The sequence below is a fragment of the Coregonus lavaretus genome (genome assembly GCF_964263955.1).
Source record: "Coregonus lavaretus genome assembly, chromosome: 29".
Classification (NCBI taxonomy): domain Eukaryota; kingdom Metazoa; phylum Chordata; class Actinopteri; order Salmoniformes; family Salmonidae; genus Coregonus; species Coregonus lavaretus.
Genome location: NC_140016.1, coordinates 27,798,689 through 27,814,491, shown reverse-complemented (window position 1 = coordinate 27,814,491; position 15,803 = coordinate 27,798,689). Strand labels below are relative to the sequence as shown.

Sequence of the window (15,803 nt, the reverse complement as noted above, 5' to 3'; positions counted from 1 at the left end):
CACACATGATTCACAATAACAATAACAGGTACCGCACATGAAAGGCCCATGAAAACCGTATGAATCAAGCCCCACATTTGCTAAAAAATAAACACCCCCAAACTCAGAGGAAATGTTCCCAAACCAAAGGGTTTCACCAGGTTCCTACAATATATTCCTTTGTAAGTTAATATTGATTAATGAATACATTAGTACACAACGTTCCAGAAACGGACAATGTTAAAGAAAAATAATCTTCGCTTAATAGTTGAACATTCAAACAAAGACTTCCTAGAACGTTTTTGGAGGGAACTAATGGGGCTTAGAGGAACATTACCCCCAGGAAATGTTGTTTGTAGGGTACTGTGTGAAGTAAATAGGCCAGCACGTATGGTAATTGGTATCCTCATTCTACGCTAGTTAACAAAGCTTGGTCAAAGTTCGCTCTACAGGCTTGGGAGTGCAAATTAGATTTGAGTGGACAAAAATGTATCTACTTTTGATACCAGAACAAATGACAACATACCCAGTCATTTACTTGTGGTCATCAGTAAGGGAGAAAATACACCCAAAGTCTTCTTGTTCATATGCATCTCTGTTCTTCTGCTCGACACCTTGCGACTTGTAGTGTGTCCAGCTCATCTTCAGTGATATTGTCCTTATCCTTTGTCATTGGAGCAATGCCTGCTAAGACTAGAGGGACCTATTAGCCATTTTCGCTAAGATCAGGTGACACTGTATTGTAATTCAGCGAGGGTACTTACTAACATTAAAACAACTAACCAATCCATCAAACCGTTACTGTATTGCATATTGGATATGGCCACCCAGGGGATAGTTGTGATATTTGTTAGATTCAGACATATTTGGAATGGTTTTATGGTTTTGTTACCATGCTCATTCGCAGAAGACCTCTCGAAAATGAAACAAACAGATGTGCTGAGATTAGTATTCCTGGGTGTAATTTTTTGAGGCTCTTGTCCAGCATATTTGGTTTCCTTGTTAGTTGAAAAATGATTTAATCTCCCATGTCTCCAAAGCTCTTTTTCTCCTGTCATTTTACATTTTGTAGAAAATTATTCCCAAAATGACCCCAAGAGGAGCTAGAAACTAGATTTGGCCTCTAAATTTGGCCTCCATGGTGTCTTTCGACAAGTAAACCACCCAGTACACCATGTTGAATGCTCCAAAGGACACTGGGAACAGGATGCGGGCGTACTTGTCAATTTTACTGGTCCCGCCCATACTGGTGTTGGTTGGCTGGGAGCATGGCGACTGCTTGGGCTCATTTTTGCCCATCAGCTGAATGTGCTCCAGTCTGGGTCCTAGAAGGTCCTGGAGCGAGGAGTCAGCGAAGGGCTGGGTCTGGTTGGCTGGTATTGTCGGGGTGGTGGGTGGAGCCGGGGGCGTGTTCATGGCGGACAGGGTCGAGGAGGAAGCGTTGGGTTGGCTGGCAAGGCCGGGGCTGGAGTGTGGTAGGATGATGGCGCCGCCAGTCGCACCCTTGGATGAAGATGATTGGCAAGACTGGGGTTGTTCCCTGGTTACCCCTCTTGCCACTGCTGTGCTGTTGGACTCAGCATTCTGGCCATCTTGCTGGGACATGTAGTTCATCCGTTTCCGCAGGTTACCATTGGTGTCAGGGTTGTGCTGTGGAGAGGGAAAAAGAACCATCAACCCAAAACTGCAGTGATGTGAATGAATCGTGCACATAGTTCACTCATGTGCAACAACAAGCAAATCCCTTGAAGTGGAGCAATTTGAATTAAATGTTACTATTTTACTTGATTCTTTGTGGTAAGGCACAATATGACAATTGTATTAAGCTGATAAATATGAACTATGTAGAGCTATATCAGGTTAAAACAGTCAGGAACCTCTGATTATAAACCTTGCCTATGTGCCCGAATATGACTACTTTATACCGCCGACAGTCTTTAGTCTGCATACATACTGCACTGCGTGGTAGAATAGCCCAGCTCACAGACGTTATTTGTGTAGGTTTTCACAACAGTGCTGTTCCATGGGGCGGCATGAAAGTATAGTAGAACATCAAACGAGCTTATCTCCTGAGAGCTAGCATAGCACTTCAGCCCCAGTAGAGGGAGGTGCTGCACTCTAACCACAGCACCATAGCCTCACCAGTGATAATTCCCCCACTGACTCCCTACTGGAATGTGCTAACTGGCTAAGCGTATTGCTTCCTGTCTGAGAGATGTGAGGCGCAGAGCTGTGGACACTAGGCTAGGTTTGACATCACTATGGCTGGGAGGTAAAAGGTTTAGATACATCTGAGCCACATCAATACACACCGCGGGCCCTAATGCCGAGCAGATTTCCCCACTGTTAGCCGTGTGGGGCTGGTTCTGCAGCTCTGTAGGACAAGAGTTAATCTTCTGGCGCCGGGGCTTCTGGAACCTATACAGATGTGCCCCAGCAGTGTTGCTGTGGCAACCTGCTAATCCATTGATGTGCCGTTGTCACTAAACTGCATTCAGGTGCGATTACTCCACACAAAGATTTGAGATCCATAGGACAACTTTAAGTAGTCATCGGGCTGTACAGGGGGAACGTATGGCTGTTTTCTGGTCGGTATCAGCCATCAAACAGTTGGACTGTGACATGAGACAGTTAGCACCACATGTAATTTGCCCTTAAATGAAGGATTGTGTTCTAACTACAGTAGAATGCAAATGCATGGAGTAATGAATTCAATATAAACATGTTTGGTCAACCCCCATTACACGAATACCCTTTCATGAGAACATACTGTAAATGCTGAATGTAAACATTGTGTAGTTCTGTTCATGCAGTATGACGTGCAAAACCAACAACTTTGTAGGAGACGTTCGTTTTTTGTATTACCAAAATGGCTCTTACAAACATGTTCGCATCTTCTTGTAACTATGGGTAAAGAATGAAAATGGTAATAATATTCTATAACACAGGTCTTCAAAACACGCTTATCTTAATGCTGAAGAGTTATTTTTTTATTATGAGAAAGCAAGCAAATGTAGGACATTCAGAGCATACTTCGAATTTTCTGGGATAATATTGCTAAGCCTCTGTGCTGGATTACAAATGGTGTGCATTGATCTAAGCAGACAGCTGTGCAGCTGTACTCTAAATGGGACAAACTTAACATGTATTCACCATTTACTATACCTATTTGGCCTTCAGGAAGCTAATGTTTCTAGCTCATGATATCATGGAGAAGGAGGGAGAAAAGGCCGGCAGAAAGAGAGGTACAAAGAGAAAGCGAGAGAGGTACAGAAAGAAAGAGGGGAGAGGGAGAGAGACAGGCAGGCAGGAAAACAGAGAGTGAGGTACAGAGAGAAAGAGAGGGGAGAGGGAGAGAAACAGGCAGGAAGAGAGAGAGAGAGAGAGAGAGAGAGAGAGAGAGAGAGAGAGAGAGAGAGAGAGAGAGAGAGAGAGAGAGAGAGAGAGAGAGAGAGAGAGAGAGAGAGAGAGAGAGAGAGAGAGAGAGAGAGAGAGAGAGAGAGAGAGGGAGAGAGGGAGAGGCAGGAAAAGAGAGAGAGAAAGCCTCCAAACTTACTTAACCTATTATCAATGCTAAAGTAACCTTCGGTTACTGTATTGTCTAACAAAAAACAGGATGTTTTAGTATGTATTTTTCTCGATGTTTTAGACTTGCAATGAATCTCCATTTGATGATCAGCATACAAATTAACGAAGGGGAGTGAACAAGTGCACACTTCAGTCTCTGAAGTGGAGAAGGGTATAGGGATTGAGGATAGGTCTTAACACACCTGCAGAACTTCCTGCATATCCTTCACTTTCACTGGGGTTGTTTGGGGCGCCGGCGGGCATTTTAGCGGCTTCCTTTTCAGTCTCTCCATCTCTGCGTTGGTGAAGTAGTTGACGGCAGCGAACTCGATGAGAGCGGAGAAGACGAAGGCGAAACACACGGCAATGAACCAGTCCATGGCCGTGGCGTAGGAGACTTTGGGGAGGGAGTGACGCGCGCTGATGCTTAACGTGGTCATGGTCAGGACCGTGGTGATGCCTGAAATTAGAAAACATTTGTAACCTTGGCTGTAAGTTGTAACCAAAATAATAGTTATGTCAACACACCCAAATAATACATACTAAAACAGTAGGTATAAGCCTAACCGTCCCTCTATATCAGCATTACTCAAACCTTTCCTGGGGGACCCCCAGCTGTTCAATGTATTTGATTTATTCCAGGGCTAGCACACCTGATTCAATTTCTCAACTAATCATCAAGCCCTTGACTAATTGAATCAGGTGTGCTAGTTCAGGGATACAACTACTTAGAAAAATCTATGAAAATAGTTTGTGAAAATCCATCACACAAATCAATGAATGCCAGCCTTAATACTTAATATGAAAAATAGGAAACTGAACGTTTCTGACACTAGAATGACCTGTAAACATCCAGTTGATGACTTATTGACCTTTGCTTCCTGTGTTTTCCATCCTAATGACGTTGCCCTAGCGACCACCCCACATAGCCCACTTTCCCTCGCCTCCATTTCCTTTTAAAACAATAACCAAATCGGATCCACGCCAAGGATTATACCTTTACAATAACTGGGGAGTTATAGTAAGCTTGCAGGTCACTTGTCCTTGGGATTATTAGCAAATAGCTGTAATGTGATTCAGAGAAAATCCCCTTTATGTTAGAGATATAGAACAATCTGTACCGCCAGGCGGAGAGAAACATGATATCATCCTCCATCTCCAAAACTCTGCCTACCACAGGATGAATATGTAAGTGTATGAGGCAAAGGACTTCCAGAGGTCGATATTAGCTTTAATATTAGGATATAGCACACATTTGTGTATTTCATTGGATTAATTGGCAAGATCAGACGCACAATCGTTCTTGGTACAGATGAATGAGGTGTGACTGATTTAATCAGATGAGCTATAATAATCAAATTAATGAGTAATAGCAATGACTGTTTCTGTTGGAATACAGTTTTCATTCCTCATCTTGTGACACGTTGTTTAGATTAGAATGCATTGCTTTGGAGTTGCTTGGATTAGGACAAAATGGGGCTTGCTTACATTATACAAATGGTGTTGTTCTATTCTACACTTGTTGTGCATTGATATTCTAGTTTGTCCCTTTAGGGCACCTGTGGCACCTGTTATATATAAAACAATAGGGTATGCATAATGTTTATGTGGACCCTGAGCCACTCTGGGGACATTCATTGTGACTCACAATCCTCACAGTAGCCCACTGGATGTTATACGTTTCTGCTATGTTGGTACATGTTCCCATGGGGAGGCCCTTGCATGGCTGTGTTGGTCTTTCTGACTTCATGATATATAGGTGTTCAAACATTGCATCTACTTACAACATCCAGTAGGCTACTGTGAGGATTGTGAGTGACAATGAATGTCCTCAGAGTTGTTCAGGGCCCACATGTTAGTGCTTTCAGTGTTTCCTCTCTGTCTCTGCTGTCTCCATGAGCGCGTATGGGATACAACAGAGATTGAGAAATATTCCAGTAAGCACTCAGGTGGTAGAGAATTATTTATATTAAAAAACAATGGATCATTGAGAATTGATACTGAGAAAAAAAGTGAATGGTTGACATGACACTCTCCCAACACATGCACTCACACGCATGCAGGCATGCGCCACACACGAACACATCCCACACAGAGCTCAGACCATATTCAGTCAAATTGAGGATGGACACAGACTTGCCATCGGTCAGTGTATAGATTAAAAGGTTAGATAGAGATGAAAGAATCTACAAAAGCAAGCTGCTATGCCACCTATGAAATGCTGGATGCATATCAATCCCTCAACTGAACTATGTGTAAAAACATGACCAGTGCATGTTCAAGAGGCGGAGCCAGTTTCACATTATCCTGGTCCCAGATCTGTTTGTGCTGTCTTGCCAACCCCTATGGCCTTTATCATGCCAAACATTGATTGGACAAACAGATCTGAGACCAGGCTAGCTTTGGGCTATATGCCATACATTTCACCAGATAATAACATCTTGAGCCACCAGGGGGAGCTTCTTAATCATCCCTCAAGTCAATTCCTTTCTTTCCCTCCTTTCTCTCACACACACACACACACACACACACACACACACACACACACACACACAAGTACTGTAATAGCCCCACAGCCTGGGGGTTTGGCCAATGCGACAATATTTATGTTCCCACGACACCCTCCTGTCACATATTGGACAGTTTCATTAGCTCTCCGCTGAGACAGGAGGTGGGAGGGGACGCACTGGGGCGTTGTGTGAATCAGTGTGGCTGTGAAATAACACGCACTTGCCTCTACAGCTGCTAGGAAATGAGTAGAACCCATGGACTCTGCGATCATATGTTTGTCCCAGTAAGAAAGTCAGCGGGCAAAACAAATAGGCTCACAGATGCAACAGATGCAGATACTCACATCTGGGGTAGCATGCAAAACAGTGCCAAAAGTGGGTGCTCATTTATCTTTTCATCAACACATGAAATGGCAAAAAGCATTGGAAAACAGTGAATGCACTGAAGAGTACCAATTCCTCTTCTTCCCTGGCTAAACAAATTCTTTCTGACTCTGGCATCATAACTGAGAAGAATGGAATAAGTGCTTATTTTAATCATCATTTTATCTCGGCAGGGTTTTTATTTGAGAGAAACAGTGGTTTAAATTGACCCTGGTCAGTCAATCGACTGCTCTTCCCTCTGCCAGCCTCTAGCTGACTCATTGTTTTCATTTTACTACCTGTGATGTACTAGATGCCTTGCTTAAGATTGATGAAAAAAAATCCCCCAGGGCTGATATGCTTGATCCATTTTTGCTGCAGCTCTCTGTCCCCCTTATTCCTCTGGCCAGGTTTCATTGAATCCTTCACTTAGATCTAGATTAATTCTAATCGTCCTTCTGAAAATCAGACTTTTTCAATCTAGACTTGGGCAAGTCTGAGACTATTTTAAACCATGTCTGAGAAATGCCATTTCAGTTAGTCTAGTGTAAAAGTGCAATTTAGTCTAGGATTAGGCATAATCTGTGTCAGCAAAACTGCCCCAATGTGTATCTACTGATGGTGTTAAATCAGGTTTTCTGGACATAACGATTTCCCGCAGGGGTCAGTTCTGGGTCCTGTAGTTTTTACTGTTTACATTAACAAAATGTTAACCTGCCGATGATACTGTTGTGTATGCTATTGCTCCCACGTTTGACCAGGCTCTATCTGAACTACAGTCTGCCTCCATTGTATTACAGAAAAACTTTATTGACCTGAAATTAGTACTGAATGCAGGTAAAACTAAGTATATGTTGTTCTCTAGAGCGCATAAAAATAACTCTGATGATTTAAACATATGTACTTTGGATGGTGTCCATATTGATTGTGTCCGTGCTTACATATATCTGGGCATCTGGATAGATTAAAAGCTCTCTTTTAAAAAGCATATTGATGAGTTAGTTAAGAAGCTGAGAATAGAAATGGGGTTCTTCTATAGAAATAGGTCCTGCCTCTCGCTAAACAGTAGAAAGCAGATTCTTCAGTCGACGTTCCTATCGGTCCTAGACTATCGCGACGTCATCTATAAACGGTAAACTCAGCTGCCACTTCATTAAAGCCGTTAGATGCAGTTTATCATAGCACACTGCGCTTTATTACGGGCGACAGTTTTAGTACTCATCACTGCATTCTCTACCAGAAAGTTGGTTGGCCCTCTGATGACGCGTAGGTTGATACATTGCTATGTTTTCATGTATAAAGCCCTTTTACAAAAACTCCCACTGTACCTAACATCCTTACTAAACTTTAGACTTATGAGTTACCACACCCAGTCTCAGGGATGGCTAACTCTAGAAATTCCTTTGGTCTCAGTTAGGTAAATCAGAATCAGTTAGGGCAATTCAGAAAGCTGATTGAGCACCTTATTACTGTTTGTTTTTTATGACCATGTTTTTCTTTCTGCTTGCATTTTGTATTTATATTTTGATGTGTGTAATTTCTGTAATTTTTGTAATTCAGGGCTCATCTGTAAAAGGGACCATTGTCTCAGTATGACTGATAAAATAAAGGTTAAATAAATAATTTAAAAAAAATGATTTACTCATCATACTAAACCTACTTATCAACTACCTACCCAACTGGATCAGCCAAAACACAACTTTTCAGGAACAAAATAGCCTCCTATTATTTTACAGTGGTGCTCGTGAAAGGCACACCTCAGACACCCACATAAACAACACCCCAGCAATCAATAGTGAAAGAACAGATGAAGCTAGCAGGAACGCAACAGTACTCCTCAGAAACCACTGACCAGTAGTTGATAACCTTACATTACTCAATCACATACACTACACTCCTATCCTAATATGACCCTATCCTACACAGCTAATCCTCTACAACTCACTCAAAGAAATGCCAAGAGAGATGAACTAAGTTCAGTTTAGTAAAACTAAATGGGTATAAAATAGAATAAAGATCATGAAGACTATAATATAATAAATGGATTCTCAATTGACCCTTCGCTAACTACTGAAAGACTGAAAAACAGCTTCTATCTCCAGGCCATCAGACAGTTAAATAGTCACCACTAGACGGCCTCCACCCAGTAACCTACCCTGAACTTTAGTCACAGTTACTAGCCGGCTACAACCCGGTACTCAACCCTGCGCCTTAGAGACTGCTACCCTATGTACATAGTCATTGAACACTGGTCACTTTAATAATGTTTACATACTGTTTCACCCACTTTATATGTACATAATGTATTCTAGTCATGGCTCATCCTGTATATCTACTGCTGTACACACCTTTTCTATTCATTTACTGTCCATAATGTCTATTCACACCATCATATACAGTGGGGAGAACAAGTATTTGATACACTGCCGATTTTGCAGGTTTTCCTACTTACAAAGCATGTAGAGGTCTATAATTTTTATCATACGTACACTTCAACAAAAATCCAGAAAATCACATTGTATGATTTTTAAGTAATTAATTTGCATTTTATTGCATGACATAAGTATTTGATCACCTACCAACCAGTAAGAATTCCGGCTCTCACAGACCTGTTAGTTTTTCTTTAAGAAGCCCTCCTATTCTCCACTCATTACCTGTATTAACTGCACCTGTTTGAACTCGTTACCTGTATAAAAGACACCTGTCCACACACTCAATCAAACAGACTCCAACCTCTCCACAATGGCCAAGACCAGAGAGCTGTGTAAGGACATCAGGGATAAAATTGTAGACCTGCACAAGGCTGGGATGGGCTACAGGACAATAGGCAAGCAGCTTGGTGAGAAGGCAACAACTGTTGGCGCAATTATTAGAAAATGGAAGAAGTTCAAGATGACGGTCAATCACCCTCGGTCTGGGGCTCCATGCAAGATCTCAGCTCGTGGGGCATCAATGATCATGAGGAAGGTGAGGGATCAGCCCAGAACTACACGGCAGGACCTGGTCAATGACCTGAAGAGAGCTGGGACTACAGTCTCAAAGAAAACCATTAGTAACACACTACGCCGTCATGGATTAAAATCCTGCAGCGCACGCAAGGTCCCCCTGCTCAAGCCAGCGCATGTCCAGGCCCGTCTGAAGTTTGCCAATGACCATCTGGATGATCCAGAGGAGGAATGGGAGAAGGTCATGTGGTCTGATGAGACAAAAATATAGCTTTTTGGTCTAAACTCCACTCGCCGTATTTGGAGGAAGAAGAAGGATGAGTGCAACCCCAAGAACACCATCCCAACCGTGAAGCATGGAGGTGGAAACATCATTCTTTGGGGATGCTTTTCTGCAAAGGGGACAGGACGACTGCACCGTATTGAGGGGAAGATGGATGGGGCCATGTATCGCGAGATCTTGGCCAACAACCTCCTTCCCTCAGTAAGAGTATTGAAGATGGGTCGTGGCTGGGTCTTCCAGCATGACAACGACCCGAAACACACACCCAGGGCAACTAAGGAGTGGCTCCGTAAGAAGCATCTCAAGGTCCTGGAGTGGCCTAGCCAGTCTCCAGACCTGAACCCAATAGAACATCTTTGGAGGGAGCTGAAAGTCCGTATTGCCCAGCGACAGCCCCGAAACCTGAAGGATCTGGAGAAGTTCTGTATGGAGGAGTGGGCCAAAATCCCTGCTGCAGTGTGTGCAAACCTGGTCAAGACCTACAGGAAACGTATGATCTCTGTAATTGCAAACAAAGGTTTCTGTACCAAATATTAAGTTCTGCTTTTCTGATGTATCAAATACTTATGTCATGCAATAAAATGCAAGTTAATTACTTAAAAATCATACAATGTGATTTTCTGGATTTTTGTTTTAGATTCCGTCTCTCACAGTTGAAGTGTACCTATGATAAAAATTACAGACCTCTACATGCTTTGTAAGTAGGAAAACCTGCAAAATCGGCAGTGTATCAAATACTTGTTCTCCCCACTGTACGTATATTTAAATTCCGGACTCTGACATTGCTCGTTCTAATATTTATATATTTCTTCATTACTTAATTTTTATTTTTGGGATTTGCGTGCATTGTTTTGTATTGTTAGGTATTACTGCACTGTTGGTGCTAGGAACATAAGCATTTCTCTACATCCGCAATAACATCTGCAAAATATGTGTACGCGACCAATACAATTTGATTTGTTATATCAACTGGCTAGCTAGCTAGCGTTAGCAACGTTAGGTAGTCAATAAGATTGAGAGCTATCTAACCAGCTGAGCTATCAAACAATATAACAAAAGTATAATTTCGGAGGGGGAAAAATACTCCTTCAACTGGCTCTGCATTTCAGGAATCACAGTAGCAAGTACCCATGGTGCACTGTTAAATTATTTAGCCATTTAAAAAATGTGTTATATGATGAAAACTCTCAGTTTTTGTAATGCCCTCAATGGCTTTCATGTGTTTCAAACGTGAGCTTGTCAGAGGTGTTGGACTCAACAACAGTAAAAAAAAAAAAAGGAAAGGGGGATACCTAGTCAGAACAACTGAATGCTTTCCGAAATGTTTCTTCTGAATTAAACCCAACACAATCAGTTGCTATACATTGGAGCGATTGGTTGCCCAAAATTCTGGGGCGGGGCTTGGCAAAGGGTCAATTATGTAATACAGTGTGAGTTGTCCCAAGCTCATGGGGTAACACATAAGAAATGCTGATTGACATGGAATACTTGTAAAACCCAGATTTAGCAAGAAATGGAAATGGAAAGTGGAATTGATTAGTGCTAGAGCAGGGGTTCCCAAAGCTTTTCACTCAGGCCCTCCTTCCAGCTACGGGCGCACATGCACCACGTCTTGTCTATGGACACAAGCACTGTTCATGACACAAACTTTTCACACCCCTCTTATTGGCGGAGAGAAGATTTTGCAGGTGTTAAAGCTAATTTCCATGCAATTCTATACATTTTGACATGTCTAATGTGTATTAATGTGATATTTGAGTGACTCAAATATTACAACAAAATCTATGGGCTAAAAAACCTAGCTAAAAACGTTAGCTGACATGGGCTAGTTGATCTGGACATTTCTGACAAGTTATAAATAGCTCTCTAAGGTATGCAATGACTGACATGACAAGAGGAAAACTGATGATGCACTACCCAATTTCGAAATTGCACCTTGTACATTCTGCTATTACAACTTTCAAGAGTAAGATGAAAGCCCATTTGTTAACAAACAGAAGTGGGTGGAGTCAGATATTAAGGAGTGCACCTTTAAGCCGGGAACCTTGCACCTTCAAGGCTACCTTACCCGATGTTAAGTAAATATCCTCTATTTGCTTGGTCTCCTACGAACTTGTAATATACACTCTAGCACAGTGGTTCCCAAACTGTGGGGTGCGCCCCCAGGGCCCCACAGTTTGGGAACCACTGTGCTAGAGTATATAGTTCCTGGCTTTAAGGTGCACTCCTTAATCTCTGACTCCACCCATAGTGGGGCCCTACCACTTATGTTAGTAAACAAATGGGCAGGTATTAGCAAATGCAACTGCCACTTGATGGATAACAACAATGGAAGTGTAACACCCATTTAATGAATCGTAGCCGTTAATGGTTACGTAAGAGGCTAAAGACAGCAAAGTCGATTGCTCAGCAGCACATAGTCACAATATGAAAATGGAGACTAAGAGACACACAGATGAGGCACTTCACTCTTCACACACTTCACATTTGCATTTTCTCTGCCTCTCAACAGAAGTATTTTACAGAATGGCGGGATTTGTGTACGTACCGAAGACTGTTCGAGCCGGGACCGATTCTTTATTTATCCAGAAGGACACTTGGGAGAGGATTACTGTCATGATGCAGGGGATATACGTCTGAATCATGAAGTAGCCCATTTTCCTCTTCAAGTGGAAGTGCACTGTCATCACCACGTATTCACCTGGAAGATAGCCATACATATCACGGTTGATTAGTTCCATAAAAAACAGACTGACATGAGACAATGAGCAAGAGCACAGAATATGATGGACTCCCGCTAGTTTTTATTGTGTCTTCACTGTTCTCTGAGGTGTACAGCGTCAAACAAAATCATGAATGTTTGCTGACACCATAGCGAGTGCCTTTGGAGACAGTAGCATGAAAGTGAATCATGATAAAATAAACATTTAACTAGTTATTTTGGACAAAGCTACTGTTGTACAGAAAACATTCCAAACTGAATTAAGAACTGAAAAATGGCATCACCATCAGAGCTGGGGATATCTACTGTATCTAACCAATGGCCCACCATACCTGTGATTGACTTGACCTCCTCACTGCTGACAGTGTGGCCAATGAGATCGTACTGCACTAGGCTGGAGGATTCTGGGGGAACCTCCACTGAATACTGTGGTCCTTTGGTCCAGGTATAAATCATCTCTGTTTTAGGGTATGCATCTGTGGAGAGAGAAGGAAAATATATGGATTAAACCCTCAAGTGGGGGGTTGAGGCAAATTCAAAGTTGTAGCGCAAATAATAATATTGTATAATGGAGGTATTGAGCAGAGAGAGAGAGAGTGAGAGAGAGAGAGAGAGAGAGAGAGAGAGAGAGAGAGAGAGAGAGAGAGAGAGAGAGAGAGAGAGAGAGAGAGAGAGAGAGAGAGAGAGAGAGAGAGAGAGAGAGAGAGAGAGAGAGAGAGAGAGAGAGAGAGAGAGAGAGAGAGAGAGAGAGTGATAGTGCCTTATTGTGAGATAGAGAGAACGTCAATAAGTGGAAATGTTAAAATTGAAGTGTATGAGGTTTGACTACTGTATGCAAGTGATATCCTCTTCATAACTCTAAGCTTTGTGAACATGAGAAACATTTCTATCTCCCTCATCTAGTCAGTTGATCACAATGCATTTGAAAGACACAATGATGTGTGATGTGATGGTGTGCAGTCCAGTCACACATGGTTTCCCCACTTGATCTGCACATCCCTCACTGGCTTAATACATGCAAACATAATTTGATTGAGAATGAGTAGTACAATAGCATGGTAATAAACGGTCTGGGTGTCTTCTGTGTGCTAAATGAGTCTGCTTTTAAACACACTGCCAGGTCTCACAAGCTCTCTGTTACATGTCAAAGTTTTTGCATATCCAACATTGCAAAAATGGTGCAAAAACTTTGAAATGTGACATGAGAGTTCATATAAGAGGGCTGAAAGAAAAACAACAACACATGCTTGGGTTTATGTCGGGGTCTGTTGTTCCCATTTGCCGTTTCCCACGGGGGACTCGAAGTTGGCATGACACCAACTGCGTAGAGAAAATGGGCCGGCTGGGGCGGGTTGTGGAGTGGAACGCTGCCGGGGCGCCGACTCACACCAGCTCTGGAGAGATCCAGAATAGGTCTGAGCTAACCTGCGGCGGGAAGAGGGATTCTGACCTTTCCCGAGCTACAGGCCCCATCGGATCCTATGTCTGCTTCCATGACTTCGGGCCAGGATTGGAGGATGTGATGGGAGGATGGGATGTGGGGAAGGTGGGGGGAGGTACTATGTTAAACCAAGAATAATGTAGCTGAATGATAACTGAGGAATCTATTTTGTCCTCTACCTCTACAATGTCACAATTGCTGATAATAGATTGGGGGAGGGTTGGGAAGTGCGGGGGAACCATCCTCCGATCCTCCTCCTTTCTTTTGTTTTTCCCTCAGCAGATGCTATCTTTAAACCTCTACTGTTTTCTGATAAGACAGAACGCTCATTTGAGAGATTCTTCCATTGGAGATAAGTCACTGTTTTGCTGACCGTTACGCTCATTATGATCAATAGTGCTGAATTTGGGTTTCTTTGTTCTGTTTTTGGTACAAAATGAATGTAATTTATTATTAGCATCAATGTCAGAAAAAACGAATTACTTCTTATTTGGGGAATATGTATGAAATCCCAAAATATGACAAAATGGGAAGAATACCACAAGCCACGAGTTTGGCACTGCATATGGTAACGGTAATGGTAGTATTTTTCTAAAAACAAAATTGGGGACAAACTGGGATATATTGACCACATCTACCCATTCCAGACAGAAGATGTGGTATATTATCTGTAAACAAATATAAGGCAATTTTTAGATGACCCCCTTTCAAACAGACCCTTATTTACCACATTCTTGCAGGTATAGCCCTTTTATACATATCAGTGGGTAACTGGCAAATTTGGGGGTTGGGGGGTGTTGCTAAACCATGGGGGCTGTTTGCATTTAACATTATGGAGGTGTTAAGCAATATATAAAGAAAAGTATCCAAAACGTTGGCTGAAACATTAACGGTGTGAAAGGTGTATATGTGGGTTTAAATTTGTCATGTTTTTTAACCAAAAAGCAGGGAAAAAGTAGCATGCATGGTAAATTAGTGTGATCTGTGTATGAAAGGGGTATAAGTACAAATATGTATTCTTAAAACATTGCATACTAAATCAATCAGGACAGAGTCCAAGGAAAGCCCATGCTTTTTTTTATCCACTTTCTCTTTCCTACCCTCACGCTGCTTTGTTAGGGAGCAGGTATAAGGTCTTACATTGAGAGTATCTTCATCATGATACCACAGCAAAAGCATGTGAGTCACGTGTTCATATTTCACCACCTCCGCGGGCTTTTGGAGTTGCCTTTACGCGATTGAGCAAAATAATAGGCCTACACTTGATTTAGGCTACATTATTGCATGCTAAATGTTTCTGATCAGTGAAAGATGAGCAAACAAATAGATGACCTATACCACCTCCACTTATTTGCCCAGCCAGAAACCAATTAACCAAATATACAGACAGAGATTGATTGATTGATTAAGTCACAGGCTTTAGGTCGGGAGTAGGCCTAAGCGACTGAGAGTGAAGTTCAAAATAATCCACTTGTTAAGCTAAATAACATGCTGGCAAAATGTTCTTATCAGTGCTACTAAATGAGCCAACCAGACAAGATGATCATGAGCTGCCCTCACCTCAACTTAGCTAAAATTTCTCCAGCCTAATTGTAGCCTAACCAATATCCAAAAGGAGATTCAATGAAAAGGAAAATCGGACATTGATTGATTTATCAAGACGATCCGCCACGCTTGTCTCCCGAGTGGCGCAGTGGTCTAAGGCACTGCATCACAGTGCTAGCTGTGCCACTAGAGATCCTGGTTTGAATCCAGGCTCTGTCGTAGCCGGCCGCGATCGGGAGACCCATGGGGCGGCGCACAATTCGTCCAGGGTAGGGGAGGGAATGGCCGGCAGGAATGTAGCTCAGTTGGTAGAGCATGGCGTTTGCAACGCCAGGGTTGTGGGTTCGATTCCCAAAATAAAATAATTATGTATGCACTCACTAACTGTAAGTCGCTCTGGATAAGAGCGTCTGCTAAATGACTAAAATGTAAATGTAATGTCTCAAAG

At 42.4% G+C, this 15,803-nt stretch overlaps 1 protein-coding gene across 1 annotated transcript in view; it reads right to left on the bottom strand.

The window, feature by feature from the left end:
- Positions 1 to 1,089: 1,089 nt before the first annotated feature.
- The window catches only part of LOC311105059 (gamma-aminobutyric acid receptor subunit alpha-6-like), a gene marked incomplete at both ends in the record, with an annotated part of 32,772 nt that continues 18,058 nt past the window's right edge, over positions 1,090 to 15,803 (bottom strand). The window contains 4 exons of the mRNA XM_084147049.1: positions 1,090 to 1,629; positions 3,750 to 4,006; positions 12,196 to 12,348; positions 12,702 to 12,845. Coding sequence (XP_084003175.1) covers positions 1,090 to 1,629; positions 3,750 to 4,006; positions 12,196 to 12,348; positions 12,702 to 12,845 — 1,094 coding nt within the window. The remainder of the gene's footprint in view (positions 1,630 to 3,749; positions 4,007 to 12,195; positions 12,349 to 12,701; positions 12,846 to 15,803) is intronic.